The sequence below is a fragment of the Cryptomeria japonica genome, chromosome 9 (genome assembly GCF_030272615.1).
Source record: "Cryptomeria japonica chromosome 9, Sugi_1.0, whole genome shotgun sequence".
NCBI lineage: Eukaryota > Viridiplantae > Streptophyta > Pinopsida > Cupressales > Cupressaceae > Cryptomeria > Cryptomeria japonica.
Window position 1 is genome coordinate 465172930 of NC_081413.1, and position 24483 is coordinate 465197412.

The window sequence follows — 24483 nt, forward strand, 5'->3', positions numbered from 1 at the left end:
TTTAATCTCTACCATTGATATATATATATATTCTCTAATATTTTTTTTATTTTACAATTGTATTTTGTAATAATGAATTCTTATTCTTAATTCAATTAATAAAAATACTCTCACTAAACAAATGCTTTTCACCGTAAAAATATCATTTACTACAATTCTTACGCAAAATTTGACGGTCTGCCAAAATTCTCTGATTTCATGTTATATATAATTTTATTTTTTTTCGCCCTACTCAAAATCTCTTATTTCATGAGATAATCCCCACTTCTTTTGAAGAAATTTACTTATAAGAGGCTCAAATTTTACTGCCTTGTTCAATTTACAGACCCTGTAAATGCACTCAAGCTCTCTAAAATGAATCTACACCTTACATATGAGCTGAACAATCCGCAACTGTAGAAAAGGCGGCTAGGGTATAAATCAAGTCGGTCGATAAGAAACCATACATAATCGCGAGCGAGAAGTTTGATTGCTTAATGCTATTTCACTTTCCAAGCCTACGGATTTTTTCTTCGATCGTTCTTTGTTGTTTGACTGCAGGCCGATTAAGGTAAGCGAAATCCCAGTTCCATTAGATTTTTCATTTATGGCATTGGAGATGTTTGCTATAATTTTTCTTTTTATCTAAAACTGATAAAAACCTAACTCTAAGAACGTTTTTGTACTCAAACCCTAAAGCCCTGTATCATTTGTGTAACTACATTTTCTGAACGAATGGCTCTAGTCTGTTTGAAAATTCTTGTCGAAATTGTATGCGAGGATTACCCTGTTTTTAACCTGTGTGTTTCAGAGCGGTTTTATTTATTTAGCAAATTTTTGATATGATTAGTTGTTCACGGTTTAATGCGAGCCTTGTATTTCCCCATGTTTGTAATTGTTCAGTTTTTTGTTATTGGTTAAGTTTTGGTCACGGGATTTAGTGGTTTAAATATGCTTCAGCTTTTTTTGCATCAGATGTAATGGAAGCTTAGTATTTTCACCTCGTGTTTGTAATAGATGGGTTCTTTCAACAGGTTAAGTCTACCGTTTTGGATGTGTATTAGGGACGATTTAATACTCTTGGCTATGCAGCCATTAGACTGCACATTTTACCGTATTTATTAATTAGCTGAAAATAAAAAGCCGTTGTTTTTTAATTAATTAATACGGTCAAATGCGCAGTCTGATGGCTGCATAAACTTTGCCCTTTGCCCCATTTGATTCCGTAATTAGATGGGCATTCAGCTTTTCTGGAATTAGGTAGCTATAAGGAAGGTTTGGAATTTTTTAATCTGAGAAGATCCTGCTCTTTTTTTTGTATTTCTAACCAGCTGTCATGATCTTGCAAAAAAAAGGAGAACCTAGGAATGTTTAACTCCATTTTTTTATTGTTTGCAAAATCAAGATTTTGATTTCTTTCTAAATATTTGGTGAGATTAAGGGGTGACTTCAATAATGGGAAGGATAAGGGCAGGTCCCCATGCTGCTGCTTAGCTTATTTTGGCTAGCAGCAGTTGCTCAACTTTTTGAGGAGCAATTTGTGGAGCAGGTGGCCCCATGGATAGTGAAATGGCTGCTTAATTTTATGCAATCCTCTTAAATCATTTTTGTGAATGAAATTATTGGTAATATTTCTTTAAAAAAAAAATTATAGGCAATTAAAAAAGAGAGCGAAAAAACATGGTGAAGCCACATGTCATTTTTTTCAATAAGCAGTCACTGCTTATTTCTAGCCCCCCTCTTTTTTCCAAAGCTTATTTTCAATTTTTAAGCAGCTGGTGCTCCACTAAAATAGGGAAAGATTCCAAATTATCCTTTTCCCTTAGTTAAAATCTTACATGGGAACATCTTAGCTGCTTAAATATAAGCAGAAAATGCTCATAAGCAACCGCATGGTACATGGGGTAAGCCTGATCTACTTGTCCGTTTGTAAGCTAGGGTGAATGCCAAATTTGCCCCGCAATGGTTACATATCCACTGGATCTATTGGCTGTTTCACTGTGGTGAGAGGGATTTGAACTAAGTAAAGTTCTAATGATTTCTTCTAGATCTATTACACTACAACTATAGAATCTAGATTTCAGTACAGATGTTACGTGTTATTTAAAATTTTAAATGTTTACGATGTGTTTTGACAGATTTTTTAATTTCTTTCGTCTGACCACTTTAATTGCTTTTGGTGATTTTGATTTAGGTTTACAACTGCAATCATGCTATCATTCTTAACCAGAGTGATAATCTCTATCTTCATGTTTATGTATGCTTTATAGAGTATATATTTTAGTACAAAGCAACATGCATAACAGTTTCTACTTATTCTATTGCAACCAGCAGCAGCAATTTTACCATTTATAGCAAGGGAATTTTTTGCTGATTTTTTTCTTTGGTTTAAATGTGTTGAGATATCTCTGCTAATTTTGACTCAATCAAATATTTTACACTTGCAGGGGCGAATAGCTGAATTTTAGCTTCAAATAGTGAAGTTGGTATCATCTAATATCTGGGCACTACGATTTTTGCACTGATTGTTAAACAATGTCTAGCAAGAAGGAAGAAACTGCACAAGCAGCAGCTGATCGGATAAAGGCTGCTGCATTGAGTGCAGCCAAGGGTCTTAGCCGAGCCCAGGCTGAACGAGCAGCAGCTGCTGCAGCAAGGAATGTAAATGCATATGGACAGAAGGAAGAAGGGCCCAGCCGATGGCAGGAGCGCAAGGAAGCAAAGCGCCAAATGTATTTGATGAGTACTGAAAAGGCTGTGAAATTGGGTGTCAGGAAGGATTTGAAGCCCACTGCTCCATCAGGAGGTGCCGCTCAACGCTGCCAGAAATGTTTTCAACCTGGTCATTGGACATACGAATGCAAGAATGAGAGAGTGTATATTTCTCGTCCATCCCGGACCCAGCAGCTTAAGAATCCCAAACTTAAGATGAGATTATCAGTTTCGTATGAACTGGACAACCCCGATAATCCTCAGAATGCCTTGGGTCTGAAGCATGGTTTGTCTGACAATCCAGCATCTGAAAAAGTGGAGAGGAAAAGAAAGAGCAAGAAGAAAAAAACAAATAAAAGAAAGAGACATTCTTCAGATGATACAGGTGAAGCATCTGAAAGTTCAAGTGATAGCGGTATATCTACTGAAGACTCAGACTCTGAGACAGATACATCTAAGTCACTTTCGGGTGTCAGTGAGAGTGAGTCATCTGAGACATCTTCTGAATCAGACTCAGAAGAAGAGCGAAGGAGGAGAAAACATAGGAAGAGGAGACATCAACGGTCTAGTTCCTCTGATTCTGATTCAGAAGACTCGCGCAGGAAGAGAAAGTCTCATCAGAAGAGGCATCATGGTAGACGATGATGTCACCGTGTAAGTGTTTTGCTTTATAGTTCTATCCACTTGGGCTTTAATGATAGATGATTTTGAGAGTCAATAAGATAATTTTGTAACTAATTTGGATAACAATGTTTTTGATTGGGTTGCTAATAATTGTTTTTAATCTGTGTAATCTATAGCTAGAAGTCAGACACAAACAACTTTTCTTACATTGTGTGAATTGAATTGCATTTCTCTTAGGCATGGTGACTGTGCCAACTGTTTTTTCTCATTTCTTTAAAGCATCACTCCAAAACAATATCTAAGATGGCATTATGTCATTCATTGTTGTGACATGATAGGTGGTGCTGAGCATAACAAAGATAATTTATAATTTGTAGTGATGATTGTATTAATAAAGTTGACAGCGTTCATATTTTGTAACATCATATTTAAGACTGAAACATAAAATGCCATGATGATTTTGTTGATTTATACAAATTGGCCCAGTTCGAATTTCACCGCACATGAAGAACTACCAATTCTGCTTAAGCTGACACATGCATACATTCTTGTCTTTTCTTATTGCCTATAAATTAAATTATTGAGTTATTGACTTTACACCTGATATAAATTACCATACAACTTGGGAGATTTTTTTCACACATATGTATAATCCTCCCTAACACTTGGTATAAAGTTATAAACTACTTTATGATTCTGCTAAAAGCAACTAAAGGGGAGAAGCTTTAATGCAGAGTCTAAAAATAACTGAAATTGATGAAGAAGAATTGTGTTTGGCAATTACTTTTATTGAAAAGTTTTCAAAATTTTAATTCCAGTTTAAAGAAATTCTTGCCCATAAAATCCATTGTGACTTTTGACTATCATTTCTTTTCTGTTATGTTTTGTTTATCATTTACTTAGATGCTTTTTGTGGAGATTTACAGGCTGTTACCATCCATTTCTTACCATTAATTCTTGGCTTGAAATGCTCAAGGATGAACGAAAATATAGGGTTCTAATCCATATAGTTTAATCCTTTGCTTCAAATAATGTGATATTATTACCAAACAATCAATTGGTTTTGCTACCTTAAAGCCTTATTTTCTATCACTTTAGAGTCTAGTTGTGCCTTCTGTTATTATTTTGCACTTAATTTATGAAATGACACTAAATTTGTTGGTCCCAGAGACAACTGAGGGGGGGGGTTGGTTGGGGGGGTGAATCGGTTGTCTAATAAATTCAAACCAAAAACCACTTAACCAACTTAATACTTAATACCGGTAAACCAGTTAAGTATGCCGGTAGACAGTGTTAATAGTAAATTGCTATACCGGTAAAGATTAATGCATGAAACATAAATACAAAGTCATCCACAACACATAACACCAATATTTGTACGTGGAAACCCTGTAAGGGGAAAAACCACGGTGGGAAACCTTACCCACAATCAGATGATACTACTGCAGATAGTAAGTGTACATAAATGGGGTCTGCACATATAGAAATGCCAACAACCTAGAGCTCACTACTCAATCACAAAATGGGAGTCACATTGACTACAGTTGGATAGTTAAATCCAATAAGAATGTATTGCACAAAATAGCATCTTCATATGCTGGATTCAGTATTGGTGTGATGCTGATATGCTTTCACAAAAACCTAGCTTCACCTTCAAATGATGTCTTCGTGTATACCTCTGCTTAATCTCACATATACCTTCACACAATTCTTTTTCGCATTCCACATTCGATCTTACAAATAAGATCTTACATTTATACCATAACCTAAGACCAATTTTAGTAGGTCGGCTCTACAAGATATAACAATAAAAACATTTTACAATCAATATAATATCCTGATGCAATAACCGATTAAACATGTCGGCTTAATGCATTTACAACAATAATAAATCATCTTCATAGCATGCCATGCTGATCTGGAAAAGATAAACCTATCGGTGTAACCCTAGGTAACCTTGGACCTATTTACCGGTAAAAGCAAATATGCAAATATAAATATATCAATGATTAATTCTTCAAAACAAAGTGTCCACAGGATGTCTTCGACATTACCAGGTGTCTTCCATATCATTCCAAGTGTCGTTGATCATTATATGCTGCCGGTGAACCATATACCAGTAACTGTGCAATAGTTACTTGCTTGCCGGTGAATGCTGTTGGATCTCCAAAGTGCTAGTGTTTTAGTAGATGTTGACATCAATGACAAAACCATACCAAAATACCAACAAAATTAAGTGCCAATTCAGAGGAATATGCATATAAGAATATTGTCGTCCATTGCTTTAGTACAGGCCTAAATGGAATTGATGACCAAAAAGAAGGTTTTGAAAGTAGGACATGCTACATGAGACATGCACAGAGAAGGTGTGTGGATATATCCATAATATTTTGTGCCCTTCTTAATGAATTGCAATTCTTTTTAATGCTGCTTATGGGCATATTGTACCCAAATTATAGCTAAACATTACTATAACATATTGTAATATGCTAAAAGAAGAATGGTGTCTGGATAATATTCACATTACTTTATGCTTATCTCAATTACACCAACATGCATTTTATGGTGGGAAGTAGGAGAGGTGGGCTGTAATGGCATCATTTCATGATGCCGATAAATATTTTTTGCTCTTGAAAGAGGCAACCAGAGAAAAACAAACAATCTAGGTGGTCCAAGTCTTTGGGTGCAGGCTTATATGAAACAAGTTCTTTCAAGAAAATGGACCCTCAGTCCACTAGTGAGAATAAAACAGTGTTCCACGGGTGTTGGGGATGGGGGGACGAGGGGACGTGTTTCCGGGACGGGGGGACCAAGGGCCTAAGTTTGGGGACGACGGGGGGACAACGGCGAGGGGGTGGCGGGGTGTGGTGCTGATATAGTTATACATATACATATAGTACTTGAAAAACTAGTTTTGAAAAGATGTATGACAGTATTACAGTATAAGAATTACATTTCAAATGAGACTATAGGAAATTTGAAATACTAAATCTAAATACCAAGATTTTAGATTTCTAAGTTGTGTTGTTGTATGGAGCCTAATCAAACTCGGAGGTTAGATTTTCCCTACTTCTATTGGTGTGGTTTCCCCCTATATTTTTCAACGGGGGTTTTGGGGCAGCACTCCAAAATACTTTAAATATTTTCTAAAGGCGTCGGGTGTTATTTTTCCCCATTAACCCCCAAAAAAGTCATTTTTAAAAAAAATTTAATTTTAAGCATTGCATATACATGGGGGTGACCAGAGACGTCTGGGCGTCTCCCCGTCCCTTGAGAGACATCTGCACGTTTCTTGAAGGACAGGAAGACGCCCAAACGTCTCCCAAGGAGACGTGGAGGCGTCTCCATGTCTCTTTGGGAGACACGGAGACGTCTCCCTGTCCCCGGTGGTGCTTGGGTGGCGGTGGCGGGACGATGGGGGACGTCGTGTCCCCGCCCCCCCGTCTCGAAGATGTCCTTGTCTCGGAGACGCGACCAAAAAGGGGGGGACACGTCCCCATGGAACATTGGAATAAAATAAAACCGTGAATTTATTGTTTCCATTTTAAAGGTATATACTTTAATTTATGTATGTTAAGCTAGACGTTGACCTTGTAAACCATGCCTTTCAATTAATAGAGGTCAGATGTTTCCAATCGAGACTTTGTATTCTACTTGTTGTATTTCTTTGCAGATTAAATGGAGGATGTACACCTAAGTTATCATGTTTGTCTAAGTAAGCACTTGGGCTCAGGTTCCCTTGAGTTCTATGCAGACACAGTCTGGATGGTCCTAGGCCATATCTTTGACAATTTTCTTTGGTAAATGTCTTGAGTCCCCCATTTTTCTGTGCCCCCTCAAAATTCATCACTCCAAACATTTATTGTGGTTGCTATTTAGTCTTCTCCTTGATCACCATTTAAATCAAATGAGTAGTGATTGGATTCCCAGATGTGCTTCAACTGAGATAACGATGGGACAATAAGAACTTTGGAGAGCAGCATGTAGAACAAGTGGAGGAGGCATCTGTAAACCTTGAAACTTATTTGATAGCATTTCTTAAATAATCTTAGTACTTCCATGATTATTCACTTCCTTTGCAGGTGTTTTGACTGAAATGTCTACTTCAGCCACGCTCCCCAAACAAAGTTGCTATCAAATCTTTGCAAATATCTTGAAGCACTGATGCGACTCATTTGCATTTTCTACCCATAACATTGAAGGAGATTAATCTAAGATTTTATGTAATCATTTTCAATTTACATCCATGTTCCATTGAGTCTCTGGATGGGGTGGACATAGGGGATTGTGGGACCAAGGGGCCTAGATTTGGTGATGGTGGGGTATATAAGATATTGTACTTAAAAAAATAGTTTAAAAAAATATATAAGGAATAGCAAATGAAACTTTAAAATACTCAAAAATATTGCATTGAACAATGGAAATGCCGAATTTTATTTATATTATATTCATAGTGATGATTGCATTCAAAATTCAAATAGAATTGGCCAATGGTTTGGTGCCTGCAATAATCATTTATTCCCACAGTTTGCGACAAACTCCTTATCACTCAAGCTGTTGGACTCCTCAAGGCCAAGCTTCTTCAAACCAATACTAACTAACCTTGTTTGTCTCACTTCATTGTTAACTTTGGTTGGCTTTTTTGGTTCTACAACTCATTTGGCTATTAAATTCTCCTTGTATGTGAGCATGTTGTTGTCAATGAAATGCAAGGTGCTATCCATTATAGAAGCAAAAATGGTTTGGGGAAAAATCGACAAACCAAAGTATAAGATTTTTTGAAAAAGTCAGGAAAAAATCGAATTTATAAAAAGCATAAAAAATTGTAGAAAAAGAGAGAAACAGTTCCATAGCATAGAGATATAGAGAGCAAACAAAATAGTGTAACCCATGAATTGTAGAAAATAGATTTTTGTTGTTTATATTCATGTTGCTGAATCCATAGGCAAATATTCAATTAATGTTTTAAGAGAGCAATCACCAAATACACCAAATATTTGTCTAAGTGTGAGATCAAATATTAGCTTAGTCTATGAAGTAACTGAGATCAAAATTTATCAAACAACGATCTAGCTACTGATAGGAATTTAGTAAGAGTGGAAGCCATTTTGAAGTGATCCAAGATTTTCATTGTGATTGAGGTAAAGAGTTTTTTAGTGGTAGTTCAAAATTTGAGAAAGTTTATCAAATCATATTCCACGATTGTAATGCTATATATTCCATAATGGGAATTGGTAAGTCATGTTTGTCACAACCCTCCTTTATCACTTTTTGATTTAAATACAATTCTATTATGTTTTTGGTTAAACTACTTAAAATGATTGAATAAATGTTATAAAAGAATAAAATGAACACACACACACACACACACTTGGAGAATATAATTCAAAATGCATTATTTTTATTTATTTATTTTCCACTCCCAATTATGGCACATGTTGTAGGAAGAATAAGAAGCTTCTAGAGGAATCTCCACCACCTTGCATGTAACCCCCCCCACTAAGTTTAATCAATTTGCATGAGTCCAATATTGGAGAAGAATCTCTTTTTTTAATTAAATTCTCTAGATAGTGGAATTGAGGGATTTTTCTTATAAAATTGTATGCAAGTTTCAAAGAAGGGAGTTGATTATGTTTTGAAGGAAATTTCCCAAGTTTTAGTAGTAGGATCTTCTTTGGTAGTCTCATTTTCGTTGCAGGATTTTTAAGTTGTTGTTTGAAGGATTTCTCTCAAGTTGCAAGGAAGGATCAAAAGGATAGCTAGAGGATTCAACAACAAGTTTCAATAAACTAGGTTCTCTCCTTTTGTCATATGAGGAATTTGTATTATCAAAAAATATATACTTTCTAGATTCTTTCATTGAATATAGTTTTCTGGAAGAAATCATTTCGTAATTGCTAGATAGGAAGAAAATCTATTTTGTTTCCTTAAAGAAATACAGTGATATAATTCTTTCTCTTTTTAAATACAAATGCAGATTTCTCTTGCATATTTTATTTGATCTATTTAAAAGGTAGAAAATCGGATTTTTTGCTTTTCTCTTGAAAACTAGAGATGATATTGAATATAAAAATAAATAAATCTCTCTCTCTATGAATGAATAAATAAATCTCTCTCTTTGTGAATGAATAAATAAATCTCTCTGTGTGAAGAAATAAATCTCTCTGTGAATGAAGAAATAAATCCCCCTCTCTGAACGTTAGTTGAGAAATAGAATATAAATCCCTCTGTGTGAGCTTTGTATTTCTCAGTATAAACATCTTCCTATTTCTTTGATAATTTGTGCATCGCTGGAGCAAATTATTTCTTTGTTTATTTTATTTCTCTGTTATATTTTCGTCCCTGGGATTAAATTGTTATTCTCACTCTTACATTAATGTTTTCTTTTTATATATACACATACCTGTTATATACTCTCTCTTCTCTATGTAATTTAATAATCTGGAAATGTAACACACACACACACACACACACACACACATATATAATTTATTTCAAACGTTAAAATTTATTAAATATTGCAAGGCGAATATAAATTAGCAACGACACGGTATTCAAAAATTATTTTGAATGAATAACAGATGGCATGCAAGGGCGGCGGTTATTGTAACCACCGGGGGTAGTGGTACCCTCCACTACCCCTGCGGTCACTGTCATGGCAGTGGTCGCAGGGGGAGTGGAGGGGCTTGCGGTGTCCCCTCAACCGCAGGCCCGCAGGGGTGATGGGACCCGTGGTCCCCATCCCCACCCTATTTACTATTAAAACAAACAATTCGCTTATTTTATTTTTATAGTTAGTTTTTTTAATTTTTTCCTTTTAAATTGCAATTTGGAATTTTAGTAATTACTTTGGGTTAAATTTTAAGTAATTGCTAATAATTGCTTTAATTAAAATTTAAGTTAATAAAATTAGGATTATTGTGTAAAAGATTTGAAACTTAAAATTTTTGTCTCAATCCCTTTGGAGATTTATTGGATTACTTGATTGATGATTTTAGGCTCACTTAAAAACAAATAAGTCTTATTATTATGATTCGATCCAAAATTTCCAAAAGTATAAACTAATTGCTCATTTGGAACTAGTAACTCTATAATTAAATATTCTCACGATAGAAGTAAACATTGCTTATTTTGTATGTAAATGACATTATTTTTGCATCATGCGTATTGCTTATATATTAAATTGCATTCATTGATGAGCAAGTTACATTTCCATTATCTTCATGCAAGTTACATGTTTTTTTTCATAATTGTCATTATCATACCATTATATATTAATTAGTTTAGTTGTAGAAGAATGGTATTTTTTTTTCAATCGAAGCAGTTAAACTTCGCAATTGCTAATTATGTACATTCATTTCGTGATTAATTTCAAGCATGATGATTTCATAGCTTCTTAGTTAGAAAACTAAACAAAGGAAGTTGGAAAACCAAAACCTAGCAGCGTTCGGTATATACAGTGCCTCTGGGTCACGCTTATGGGTAATGTCGTTGTGTTGAACTACTGCACTTAATGCCTAATAAAGTTGCATCAACGACGTCTGTGGCATCGTCCCTATAAATCGTCGGGGTGTAATAAGGGACACTTGGAAGTTAAAATCCAAGGGGCGGGTAATCCCTCTTGGATCGATAATTTAACAAGATAATCCTTAAATGATTTTACATCCGTTGAGTTAAACCATAGTAAACCCCCTTTAGGGTTGATTAAGTAAAATGCTTTTAAGAAATTGATTTAATCTTGAAGAGATATTGGTGATTGACAATTTGGTCAAGGGTGACGCTTATGATAGGTGTTAGGATGTAGTTGTTTTAGGCCACAAACAATAGGCCATCTTAAGCCTTTGTTTAAGCGCTACCACCGTGGGTAGCAATCGCAGAGAAACTATCTGGGACATTGACCCTAGAAAGGGTTGCGTACTCACTAATTAGTTTACATCAAACCATAGAATAGAAAATAGAACTACATACTTTACGCCTTGATCTCGTGTCGAAACGGGTATGTAGGCAGTCTTGGGACAGAGTTGTCCCTAGTACTCAGGCGTTCGTGGGTGGGGTGTAGGCTTGGTAAGGAGGAGGATTGAGTAAGAATCTTAATTTGAAAGATAATTAAAATGGAAAAAGTAATTCAATGCATACTCGGAAGGAATCCCATATGGATTCGCTTGACTTCCCGAGGCTTTAAGCCAAATTCCGAGGCGGAATTCAAGCTTGTATTATGTTATTTAATTACTTCTAAGGACATAATTAAAATGGAAAAAGTAATTCAATGCATACTCGGAAGGAATCCCATATGGATTCGCTTGACTTCCCGAGGCTTTAAGCCAAATTCCGAGGCGGAATTCAAGCTTGTATTATGTTATTTAATTACTCCTAAGGACGGCGACCTCGGTGCACTTTTGTTAGAAGAGTGTAGTACTTAGTGAGTGGCTCAGGACTTGAATGGTCCCGATGAGTCTAAGTCTCTGGCCAGAGCACCTCCTATCCCGATTGGATAGATGCCTACCCCGTAAGGGTAGATGCCTATCTCGTATTGGATAGATGAAATCTTATGTCCCATATGGACAGATGCCTAACCCGTATGGTTAGATGCTCATCCCGGATGGATGAATGCCTAATCCAAATGGATGGATCCCCAGAGTATGCGATTGAATCAAACACAAATGATTAAATTAAACAAAAAAAAAATGGTCAATTTTGTTGAGTTAATTTTTGGTGGGTTATTACAATGTTGATGTACATTTTATGACCATGCCCAACACATAATAAAGTTTTCCAACGGTCACTTTATCCTCTCTTGATCAAAGTTCAATTGTATGCTAAGATTGACTCCAAGTTCAAACAATTGACTCCAAGGTTCCGATCATGCAATGGATGTGAACTCAGTTGGCTTGATGTGAAATGCTGGTAATCCAAGGGGACTTATGCACACTTAAAGAAGATTTAGGCAAATTAATAACTTCAAGGATATTCTCAAATGATTTGGCAATGAATGGTTCAATTTTTTGGGAACTTTTCGATTGAAATAATGCTGGAAGTAAATGAGGAAGGGTTTAAAGAAAGCTACTTTAAATCTAGAAACTCAGAAGATAGCAATGTCTAGGATAGGATCAACCACACTTCACTTCGCCACGTTGAGACAACTACATGAAGCGGGTGTAATCTTCAAGGGTTGTGTTTGAAAGATTTAAATCATCAATGAATACCAATCATAGAACAATATCCATTCAATAATTTGGATTAAATGCACGCATAAAATAACTTAGTCCAACCTTGCACTGTTAATAACAACAAAAGGTATGAGCAAGTGATCTTCTTCTTAACACACTGCAATCAACCTCATTCATCTAAATACTTGAAATAAATCTATTCTAAGTGAGGAAAGTGAAACCATGCAAGCTATGAAATAAGACAAGTGTACACCATCAGAGAACAATGCACCACAGTTTGTTACTTCAATAGCTTAACGCAACAATTTCAGACAATCTCTCATGTTTCACAAATGAAGGGGTCACCCCCTTATGTAGGCCTCCAACAATGAAAATGGACGACCCAAATTACAAACCTATCAATGGCTACAATACAACATGCAAACCTTAATTAGGGTTTGACCAAAAGATTCGACACACATATGCAACAAGGTGGGAATAAACATCAATGACCCCATCATGTCCACTATCAATAAATTCCTTTCTGCCAAGAATGGTGTCCATTGTGCATTAAATGCACCACTTCTTTCAAATTCGCCCCGTATGTAATAAATGCTCCATCATGCTAAAAGCTACCCATTGTGCAATAAATGCACCATCACCTCCAAAATTGGCCATATGCAAAAGATGTTCCACTATCTCATTAAGTATGACGATTGCCATGCGTTGAATTTGTCGCCACTTGGTCAAACATTCCTTACAATGAATGCGCCACCATGCCACCATGCAATGAAAAGATTCTCCCCATGCAAATGGACCCCACCGTCATAGGAACTTTTATAATTTTTCAGGTTGTGCTTCATTAATACATAATATTCTCTTTGCATGTCGCCATCTCATCCTTTACAAGAATCTTTCCATTCCAAGCTCACAAAAGGCATTTTGGAAGATTTTCCTGCCTTGGAAGAATTTTAACAATCTTTTCCAATTCTAAAGGATTCCTGTACGTCTGGAATTCTAGGAGAGAGAATCTTCGTAGAGAGACTTTTTGTCCTGAAGGAATTTTTTTGCCTCTAGTTCACATCTTGTTCTGAAGGAGATTTTCCATCAGCTAACCATTTCTCCCACGTTTGGGAAATTTTATTCTGTCTGGAGTTCTTGGAGAGAGAAAATCCTCTCTTAGCCAATTTGCCCCATGCCTTGGAATTTCTTCATCTTGGGCGTAATTCTTCCCTGAGGAAGGAATTTCCAACACTTCGTTAATTTTTCACTTTCCTAGAATTCTTCAACTTGGGCGAATTTCTTCCCGAGGAAGGAATTTTATTTTGAAATTTTGAATTTTCCTCCTTGGCCATGAATTACTTTGTCAATTTTGTCCTTGGGAAGAAATTTTGAAATTTTAGAATTTTCCTCTTGTATCTTGTTTCAACACCCATCTCCATGTATGGGCAGCATTTTCACCTTGTGGAGGAATTCTTGTTTGGGAGAGAAATTCCTTCCCTTGACCATCTTGGCATCCACACTAGGATTTGGGCGGAATTTTCATACTGAGGAGGAAAAATGTGCTTGGAGGAGAATTCCTCGATCACCTTGATTTGGCGCCCTGACCCCTTGCTTGGGCACAATTTTGACCTTGTGGAGGAATATTTGATTTGGAGGAATATTCCTCCATCACCCCTGTTTAGTGCCCATGCACTGATTTGGGTGGAAATTCCTTGCTGTGGAGGAATATTTGCTCAAGGAAGGAATTCCTCCTCGAGGAAAATCTTCATCTAGAGCGCTATTTCCATGTGTATGAGGAATTTTGGATTTTCAAGGAATTCCTCCTTTACCTCTACTTGGTGCCCAAACACATTCTTGGAAGGCTCCTTTGGCATGGTGAAGGATTTTCAACTTCGCCATGACTTAAAGTGCATTTACCAAACTTAGAAATTCTTTCCAGACTCGTCCATTTTTCATCTTTTCTAGATGTGGAGGTCGCTTTGGGAATGAAATGAATATCTTTGCCTTAGAAGGTTTTCATGATTTTCCACTTCAGGAAATAACTTTGTACTTAAGCCTTTTTTCAGATCACTTGTCTGCTTTTTCAACTTTGTGGATTTGGACTTGTATTTTCAGGAATGCTCTGCCTTTAGTGTCCTACCCACTGCCTGAGATAGACCTGCCAAAAAATAGACTTACTAAAAATAGTAAGTACTTCTAAACATCAAATTAGGGCAAACTGGGATAGGGTGACACTTACTAAAAATAGTAAGTTTGATTTTTGGCAAAATTAAGCCAATCCAGGATGCAATGAAACTTACTAAACATAGTAAGTGCTCAGAATTTGCTCAAATTTCATTGGTAGCTTCCTTGAAGGGCTTTAACTTCATTGCAACGTTCAAATTTTCCAAAACCCTAAGGAAAAGACTTCAAACCTATGGAAGGGCAAAGCCCTAAAATAGACAAAATAGGTTTCAAACTTAGTCAATTTCGCTCAAATGACTTGCGGACTTGATCAAATTTCATCAAAACACTTGCAGACCGTGGAGATTGAAGGGAATGCTGTGAAAAGACCCAAAGAACCAAAACAAAAAGACCAAGAGGACTTAAAAAGTAGGGGGTCCCCATTTGCAATGGGGTGATGTGTGAAAACGTCACAAGTAGTCCTTTATATGGCGTAGAATTAAATAAAAGGCATTTGTTTAGTTGAAGTAAAAGATCAACAAGCCACTGGTTTTGACAATAACTAGCTTGCAACTACTATTCTAGGTAAAGACAAATGTTAATGATTATGTCTTGGTGGCTGTTTTATTAGAAGTATGTAAGCTTGCTTGTCATCATTCAGATTTAGTTCATGGAGCACTTTGGATATATTGCTCATCTAATGAACAGTATGTCTTTGTTTGAGCAAAAATTAAATATATATATATTTTGATCGATAAAAGTTTTTATTATATTAATACCAGGTTTTGAAATTGGCCTGAACCAAGTGGGGCTACAACAAGGGAGGTGCCTCCCCATACATCTAGACACCAAAGTTTAAAGACCTATCAGTAGGTCTCCAATTCATATCTTTTGCTTAACTCCACGCTTATCATGTGTACAGAGTAGCATATTGAGTGTACCCTTCTTCAATGCTTTCTTCTCCCTCTTCACTTACTGTTTGCCAGCACAATTTCCCCTTGAAGCTATTTAGTGTAATCACTAGGTGACACCTTGTTGATGTGTTTTTTTAGGCACATGCAAACACAGAATAAAATACCAAGGTATCTTATCCTCTCTTGAACAAAGTCTCTCAAATGCTGAAGATTCGCACAAGGATCACATGAGACAACTCCAAGGTTCCTAACATGTTGGGTCACAATGTGGGGATAAGCCCAATGGTTTGGTGTGATTATGTTGGAATCACAAGGGGGCTTACATTCGAATACTTGAACACTTGAATTGCTGGAACTTAGATCCTAACTACTTGCTTGGAGTGATAAAAAAAGGGAAAAGATGTAGGGTTTAGGAAGTCTAAGGTACTCATAAGAATGTAAGAGAAGAGTGAATGATTTGATGGAATCCTACTGAGCAAGGTCTCACCATCAAGTCAAACAATTTGATACAAATTCAGTGCAATCTTCTAAGATGCAATTCAAAGATGTTTAAATCATTATCATCAAATACTGATTACCATTCAAGTCAATGCTTAAACAATGGACGTATAACAATTGAAGTTAAGTTCATATAATTCCAGTTGACCATGCAAGGCACACTTACAATCAGCAAGAGGCTAGTGGTATGGGCTAAATGGATTCCACACAAATACATTCCACAAATTCCTCCATCCAATCTGATCAACATGAAAGCTAATGAGAATTAGAAACCATGTGACTTGTTGAAATAACACATTTCACCATAACTTAATTGAAAAGAGTATCTCCATTTACAAATCTTAACAACAATTCCTCCTCCTCCTAATCTATATTCTAATTGCTTGCTATCTAAACCATTAACTATTCTCTATTCACTATTGACCTTTACAAATGAAGAGCTTGAGCTTTATATAGAGAGCTCATTACAATTAGTGGCTAGGATTATTCTAGATCAATGGCCAAAATTTTACATTGGAACCCTAATTAGGGTTTGTTACAACAAACTTTATTCCAACCAATGAAATAATTACAACATTTTGACACATGCCATCTCTAGAGCGTTTGACCAATAGATAGTGGGTGTAGGTACATTGGAGTTTGTGCCCCCATGGGTGAGCTTGGTTCATTGAATCGAGACATGCTGGTGCAAGAGCTTCTCTGATTGGTGGAGTGACTGGGATGCCACCTTAATCTGCACATGTGGACTGGATGAATGAATATTGAACAATATCTCTTGATACTCACATTATCTAGCTTCAACAGTGATGATGATGAAGGCGTGTTTCCAAATTGTATCATGTTGTTCAAGCTGATCTTCTAATTTTGATTAACTCTTTTGAAACTATCTTCTTGAATATCATTATTGCTGAAAGCTATGAAGGTGCAGGGTGTAGATGTTGATTTCCTTGTAATCTTGAATCTTGACATTGTCTTGGAATGAGCCCTTGATGTCATAACTGCTTCTTCGCTCCTTCGAAACTCTTTCTTTGTGATTCCTTTCATGCTATTGATTCTCTCATACACATCCTTGGATGTGTGGATCATGTTCTTGTATAAGTGAATCCTTCTTGTGTAGTCACCTTCCTTAATATCATTATGCTTGCCAGTGAAATCCTTTCTCTCTTGAATGTCATGCTTGCCTTGTGTTGTGTTCCATCTTGGTGTAATCTTGAATGTGCTTCCTCACTCTCGGCTTTGATTCTTCAATCAGATGTGGAAAAGAAAACATTTTGAATCATATTGATGAAATAACAAAATTGACTGAATCAATACACTCCCTATTAAACTAAAAGAAGAATTTTGGACTTTTGAGTGCAATTGGAGGAGGTTTGCTCCTGCAGAGGAGCAATGGAATTAAAATTCACTCCTAGAAGGGAGCAATGGAAGTGAAATTCGCTCCTAGAAGGGAGCAATGGAAATTATTTCATACTTGGCCAAATTTTCATCTACTCTCTCCATTCCATCAATTCATATGCGTGTGATTGTGTCAAATGGACTTCAAAGAAGGCTCTAAAATCAACTTCGCTCTCATCAGAGAGCAAAGGAAGGGAAATTTGCTCCAATTGAGGAGCAATGGAAGTGAAATTCGCTCCAATTGGGGAGCAATGGAAGTGAACTCAAATTCACCCTTCATCAACCCAAGTTTGGGTATTTTACCATCTATGCAGATGAAGGTGTCAAATCAACCTTAAGGAAGCCTCTAGAATCCATTTCGTTCCTAAGCAAGAGCAAAGGAAGGGAAATTCACTCCTAAGTAGGAGCAATGGAAGTGAAAATCGCTCCTGTGAGAGAGCAAAGGAAGTCATCGCAATTTGGACACTTAGCTCAATTTCATCCACTTACCTTCATTCCATTGACTCATACCTTAAGTTTTTAGCCATCCATGCGTGAAAATGTGTCAAATTGACCTCAAGGAAGGCCTTCGAAGGAATTTTGCTCCTAAACCAGGGCAATTGAAGTGAAACTTGCTCTAGAAGAGGAGCAATGGAAGTAAGTTTTGCTCCAAATGAGGAGCAATGGAAGTAAACTCAAATTTGAAACTTAGCTCATCCTCACCCATTTACCTTCATTCCACCAACTCAAATGCATCGAATTATCCTCATGTGAGGTTTTAGAAGCAAATTCTCTCTCATGGAAGAGCAAAGGAAGAGTATTTTGCTCCAAATGAGGAGCAATGGAAATGACCTCAAGTTCGCCCCTCTATCTCAGTCTTATCAACTCATACCTTAAGGTTTTGGTCATGAAAAGCCCTTAATGAATGCTTTGGAGATGATTTCGCTTTGACCAAGGGCAATGGAAGGGAAATTCACTCCCAAAGGAGAGCAATGGAAGTGTTTTTCGCTCCTGGAGAGGAGCAATGGAAGTGACCTCGAATTTGCCATCTTCCCTCTATTCTTTCGTCAAAATCATGATGAACTTGATGAAGTTGATCCTTTTAATGATCAAGATAAGGTTGCTTTAGTTGAAATTCATTAAGTTGCCCTTAAATATGCATAGGAAGCAAAATCGCTCCAAGTTGAGGGCAAAGGAAGAGGATTTCGCTCTTGTGAAGGAGCAAAGGAAGTCCATTTTGCTCGTGAGAAGGAGCAAAGGAAATGACCTTTATACTTCATTAAATTCATGATTGTTGCCCAAGGATTGAATTCATTGCTCAAACTAAGACATCACATGCTGAGCCAATGGGGTTTTAGATGCCATAGGAGGCTTGGAGAGGAAATTCGCTCCTGAGGAGCAAAGGAAGTGAATTTTGCTCCTAGGGAGAAGCAATGGAAATTCTTGGATACTTGGTCAAATTTTGCTCCCCTATCTCACCTTTCACTGAAGTACAATTGGATCAAAATGGATGATGAAGGAAACACCAGCATATTTAGCTAGACTTGATCTAAGGGATTCCTCCATCAAATTCTCTTTTATCTCTTGCTTATGCTAAGCTAATGAGCAAGGTCAGTCAACTTAGGAAGTTCGCTCCTCCAAAGGAGCAAAGGAAGTTTATCAATCTTAATCTCATCTTTTTCATGCTACCTTCCTATAGAATAAGTGCAATCACTCCACTTTGATGGCTAAGGAAGAAATTCGCTCCAAAGCATGAGCAATGGAAGTTTTCCCATACTTAGACAAATTCACAAATTTCGCCCTATGTGACCCTCTTGACTTGACTTCTCATCTCACATCACAGTATAGCTGAACAGAATCATAATTGATTTCTAATCAAATATTCAGCATAACTAGTTTCTTACGTTCTATCTCAGATATCTGGGCTCTAACAATAACAATGTAGCCACCTTAACACCCAAAACACAATCTCACTATGCTGTGATCTAAATATGTTAAAAAATAAAAGACAATATGGGATTTGTAGTTTATATTCTTCCTTGTGTAGCTCAATACAGTATTCCACATGGAACGTTGCACTTTTGGCATCGCAGTAATGTTAGCAGAAACACAATGTCACACATTTTGAAAATAATTTCGACTCTTTCTGTCAAAAATTTAATCTTTGATTAGAAATGCTTTGCAGGGTTTTAACCTCAAAACTCTATAAACTTTTCCCACATCTAATAAATGACTGTTTCCGAAAAGCTCCGTATGTACAAAATTACAAGCATCTGATATCCTCTTCCAGTAAAAACTATTTCGTTATAAAGAAAACCAATAGAATCAGTTGGGCAGATTAATAAACATTGTCTTAAGCTAAACAACTATCCATAATCAGATGAATTTGAGACACATAATTAAATATGCAACAACAATGCTTTCACATAAAAATTTGAACAACCAAAATGAGGTATATTGCACGCAATGATTCTCTCTTACAATTTCCATTCCATCCTAAGTTTTATACTGCCACACTATGAAATGGGGAGAATAACATAACCCAAAAATTTCATTAACCAAGTGTATTAAGTCCAGATAAATCAACTGTAACAACATTAATTTCAAAGACAAAAATAAGGCCACTCAGCATCAGTTTAGCTACTAGTCCATGATTAGGGAATGCACAGAAAAAAGTGTTAAAAAGAAAGTTCCGTAGAGTTACAAATTTCCAAATATGAAAGGTGCAAAGTTAATCCAAAGAGCTTAGAGTGCATTCCATATAGCTTGGAGTGCATGTACACCATCCCGTTAGATATTTCTAACGAAGGAATTTACACAACTTTAATCTCTTCCAAATAAAACCTATAGCCCAAAAGAATAATTAAAGCGGGTTCACTCAATAATAATGTGGGAATAAGTGGAATAAGCAGTAAACAAAAAAAATTGAAATGTAAGATTTGACGATGTTCAGGAAAGCATTTTCAGAGAAATATTACAGGAGAGAGCTAATCAGAATATGGAAAGCAAATCCACAAGACATGCCATAGTCCAAGTCAATCTACTGGGTACTTGACAAAAGTCAATATCCAAGATGGCAGATAAAGGCTGGGAAAGAAGCAACAATGAAAGGCCTGAATGAAAGAATTAAGCATCAGAGTTTGGCCACATGCAACCATCAATTGAACGGAATACACTGGATATAAATTGGTTGTCAAGCCAACCTAGGCCATATTATAACATATCATTGATTAGTTTAACTAAAATCCGGGTACACTGCCAATATACACTATTAAAAATTAAAAGCATTCTAATATGCCAGCTCAACTATCTTCAGAACAGATATGTCAAAACCAAGAAGTATCAACTTAGAGGAACCTATATTTTAGTCCCTCCTGCAATGTTTTTGTGCTCATGGTTATCTATTATCTATCCTTGGAAACTGTGGATAATGAAAAAACTTCCCAACTTTTTAATGCTTACATATTAATTTGATTCTTCTTTTCCAAATAATGTTGCCGCTAGAACTCATGGTGTTTCTTTGTTCCACATCAAACATCAGACAAAATATTTCCTCACGTTGGTACATGTTTCCTCTCCTCCCTTAAATCTCATTTCCCTTAAATTTAATCTACTTATGTCTGGATTTTGAGAAGGCTTTGAAAGGGCAAGTCACAATGTTCATGTGCTTCAGTTTTTGTCCCGCAGACTTAGCTATTTGGCATTTCTTTTGAGCAAGTGAAAACTATAAATGTTCATCACGACTCTTGGGAGTATGACCTACATCTCAATTAAAAGATTTGGAGCTCGATTTTTTAGTAATGATTTTATTAAAATGTCTAAGCTAAAGGTTCTCTGAAATTTGTGAGATTCACAAATAGGAAGATTTCAAATATCCATGAATGACAAAGCTTTTACATTCCATGAGAAGAGTATTTGAGGATTTCCCTTTAATTTCCAGCCTCTGCAAAAATAAATTTTTTAAAAACATCGGAATTTCAGACAACACACTATCCATGGGTGGACCAAAATTTTGCCGAGTAGCACTAGAACTAGCAATAAAAATAGCAAGGCAATCTCTTTTTAAATTACAGGTCATGGTGGTTTTTGCTAAGACCAAAAGCAGTAATATTTTCTTACACCAACTTCTTCCAAATTCTAAATATGGCAACAAGGTGCATAAAACTGGGGATGTTTTTGCGGGACAACAAGAGGACTAGTTCATTGGAGATGGATCCATCTCTTCTCAAGACCAATTCAATTGCTTGCTCACTCAACCTCAGTCCTTTTGTTGTAGACTGTTTGCTTTTCTATTTCTCTTCTCTTCTCGCTTCACCTCTTTCTCTCAGATATTCTTGTCTGATGCAAGCATTGCTTTTTACTTGTCTTGGATGGCAAATGGGTGCAGAAAATGTTTATCTTTCAAGCACAAACTGAAGAAATTCGCAGAAAATTCTATCGAATGTAACCCCTCATCCCTTCAATATATCACTAGTTTTCTCAAACTTGTATTTGATGTTTTGCTGGTATGGGTGGAATTAAATTCTATTATGTACGTGTATGCAGCACATTCTCTCATGAAGTGTGGGAGACTTTGTGAGTCTTAGGATTTAATCTCTCTTTCTTCCATTACTGTTGAATCCAAGATACAAGTTAACAATACATAAGATAAAATATACAACATTAAGAAGCATCCTAATTTGCTAGCTCATATATATTCAGTACAGATCTGTTAAAACGTGAGGTATCAACTTAGATTAACCTATTTTTTAGATGTTTACTCTTCTTTCTCCACCAAATAGTGAAGAGGGGAGGCATCCTTCCATCAAGTCGCTTTTGTGTTTGAATTCCTTATGACACAGTTAGCTGCTAGATAACTTGTTTGTCGTCTACACCTGAAGGGGATTCCTTCATAATCTAACATCTGTAGCCAACTGCCCTTGGAAGTTTTCAAATATAAATCTACAGGAGGAACCTTCTTAATGTCCATCTCTACTAGAATGTGTGCATATGTAGTGTGCAGAAAACCTAGGGAGCCCTCGTCCACATCTGTCATCTCTATGGTGACAAGTGTCAAGAAGCTTCTAAAAGGAGTAGGATGAAAGGGAACACTTAGTGACAAGTGTCACAAAGGTTCTAGAAGATGTTGGATGAAAGGGGACATGTGGGTAGGTAGAATGGGTTAGGTTTAGGAGGCGGCTCGTATGCTGAAATAGGAACGACATTCTGAGGAGACTCTTCCACCATTATGTCAGGAGGAGAAAGAGGCATCTCAATGGAAACTGAGGAAGGAATCTCATGAGGTGAGTCCGAAGCTAGAGACTTAGGAGCATCATCAGATTGCTATCCTTCTTCTGGATTATCAAGATCGATCACCTGAACATGAAACCGTGACTTTTCCTTTCCACGAACTGTCACCTCCTCAAGAGGAAGCACTACTGCCCTACTAACTCGCAATTTGATCTTGGTGCCAGAAGATGATGCACCTTCCTTATTGTCAATCTGAATCTCAGACTTACGTCCAAGAGGCCCCATAGAGTCATCTTCTTTCCCAACCTTGATCTTGATGAGTTTAACACCATTACCTTTGAGCCAAGTATTGGTGTTAGCCAAGATAGGCTGAAATCTTTTGAGAATGGACGTGCATTCTTTATGCGACCATTGGATTAAAGGAAGTGGAGCTTCCACAACCCTTCGTGAAATATATTTAGGATCGAGTACATGCCCATCATCAATCATCCCTTGTGGAATATCCACCAAGTTCAAATCAATAACCTGCTCAACAGTAAGCCTGCAATAACGTGCACGAAGGACTTTTCGATCTTTTCCTTCATACCCCAGTAATCAAAATCAGCTTTGGACTTGAACCTTTTGAGTTTAATTTCCTGCATCTCAGTCTCTATAGCTTTGGCTTTGACGGAAGTGACAAGAGAATACTAGCCAATTTTCAATGGGTTTGTTGTAGAAATCCCCATTCCAACCTTATGTCTAACAAACTGATGAGCGTGTACATCCATGATCTGTCTTCCCAACTCCATAAGAATGATCTTATTGGTTGGGTATCTAGGAAGCATGTATGGTTGCCCGCTATAACATCCGACTCTCATATACGTAAAGGTTGGGAATTGAAGAAATAAGCACCCATACTCATTCACTCTTTCCCATGCCTCATCTGACACCCTTCTGTTCTTTAGAGTTCTATCAACTGGCACATGAAGTAACCGAAGAATGCATCTTGAACTTTTCTGAAATGCAATTGGCTAGGTCTCAAAGGCAGCTGATCATAATATTTCCATACAGGTATAAGTGAGCGGTCACCCTTGGTAGAAAGACCACGGAAATGTTTGAGTGACGCTGTCGAATACACTAAGTATGAATTCATGTAGAAAGTCATGGTGGAAGGGACTGCTGCAAGTTGCTCACACAAAGCATCGCTGATAATCTCTCCCCATGATATATGATGAACATGGTAAACTGATACATCCAGGGTTCAAAAACATTGGAGTGTTCAAGACCCATCATCCTGCTGAGGAGAGTTATGATATCTCCAATTTCCCACTTGAAGTCACAGTGGTACAACTTAGCCCATCTTGAGAAGGCGGCTCGTGGCTCATGAATCCACCTGTTAATATGATGTTTGCAGTCCTTTTCCCTTTTGACATAGTACTCAACTGCACTATCTTTGGAAATCTCCATATAAACAGGTGTTGGTGGTATTCTAAAGATTTTCTCAATTGTATCTGCATCAAGGCGGATTATTGTTTCACCATCATCATTTTTAATGGTTCTCATCTCCTTGTCAAAGTGATGGGCGCAAGTGAGAACAAATTCAGGTTCTAGGGCAGTTACTGGAAAAGAAGATGCATGATGGATATGGCTGTCCAACAGCCGCTGCATATTGCTATCCTGTGGATCCTCCACCCTCTTGACAAATTTTGACATGTCCACATGCCCTATCTCTATATCTTTTATGCAATCCAAAGGAGAGGAAACTTGAGAAGGTGAAACCTCATTTTGGTACTTGTCATATTTATACTTCATCTTCTTTGGAATTGGAGATGACGACAAATCTAACATTGAAGGACAACTTG

At 36.8% G+C, this 24483-nt stretch overlaps 1 protein-coding gene across 5 annotated transcripts in view; it reads left to right on the plus strand.

Moving 5' to 3' along the window:
- The first annotated feature begins 231 nt into the window (after window positions 1–231).
- Window positions 232–24483, plus strand: part of LOC131072031 (uncharacterized) — a 29946-nt gene continuing 5694 nt past the window's right edge. For 2 of the 5 annotated variants that reach the window (XM_058008034.2, XM_058008035.2), the window contains exons 1-2: window positions 232–550; window positions 2427–3345. In XM_058008034.2, the coding sequence (XP_057864017.2) occupies window positions 2515–3336 (822 nt within the window). In that variant the 5' untranslated portion in view covers window positions 232–550; window positions 2427–2514 and the 3' untranslated portion in view covers window positions 3337–3345. Of the gene's footprint in view, window positions 551–2426; window positions 3741–24483 lie in introns of those variants that run through there. The other 3 variants (XM_058008037.2, XM_058008033.2, XM_058008032.2) reach the window with 3 other exon arrangements.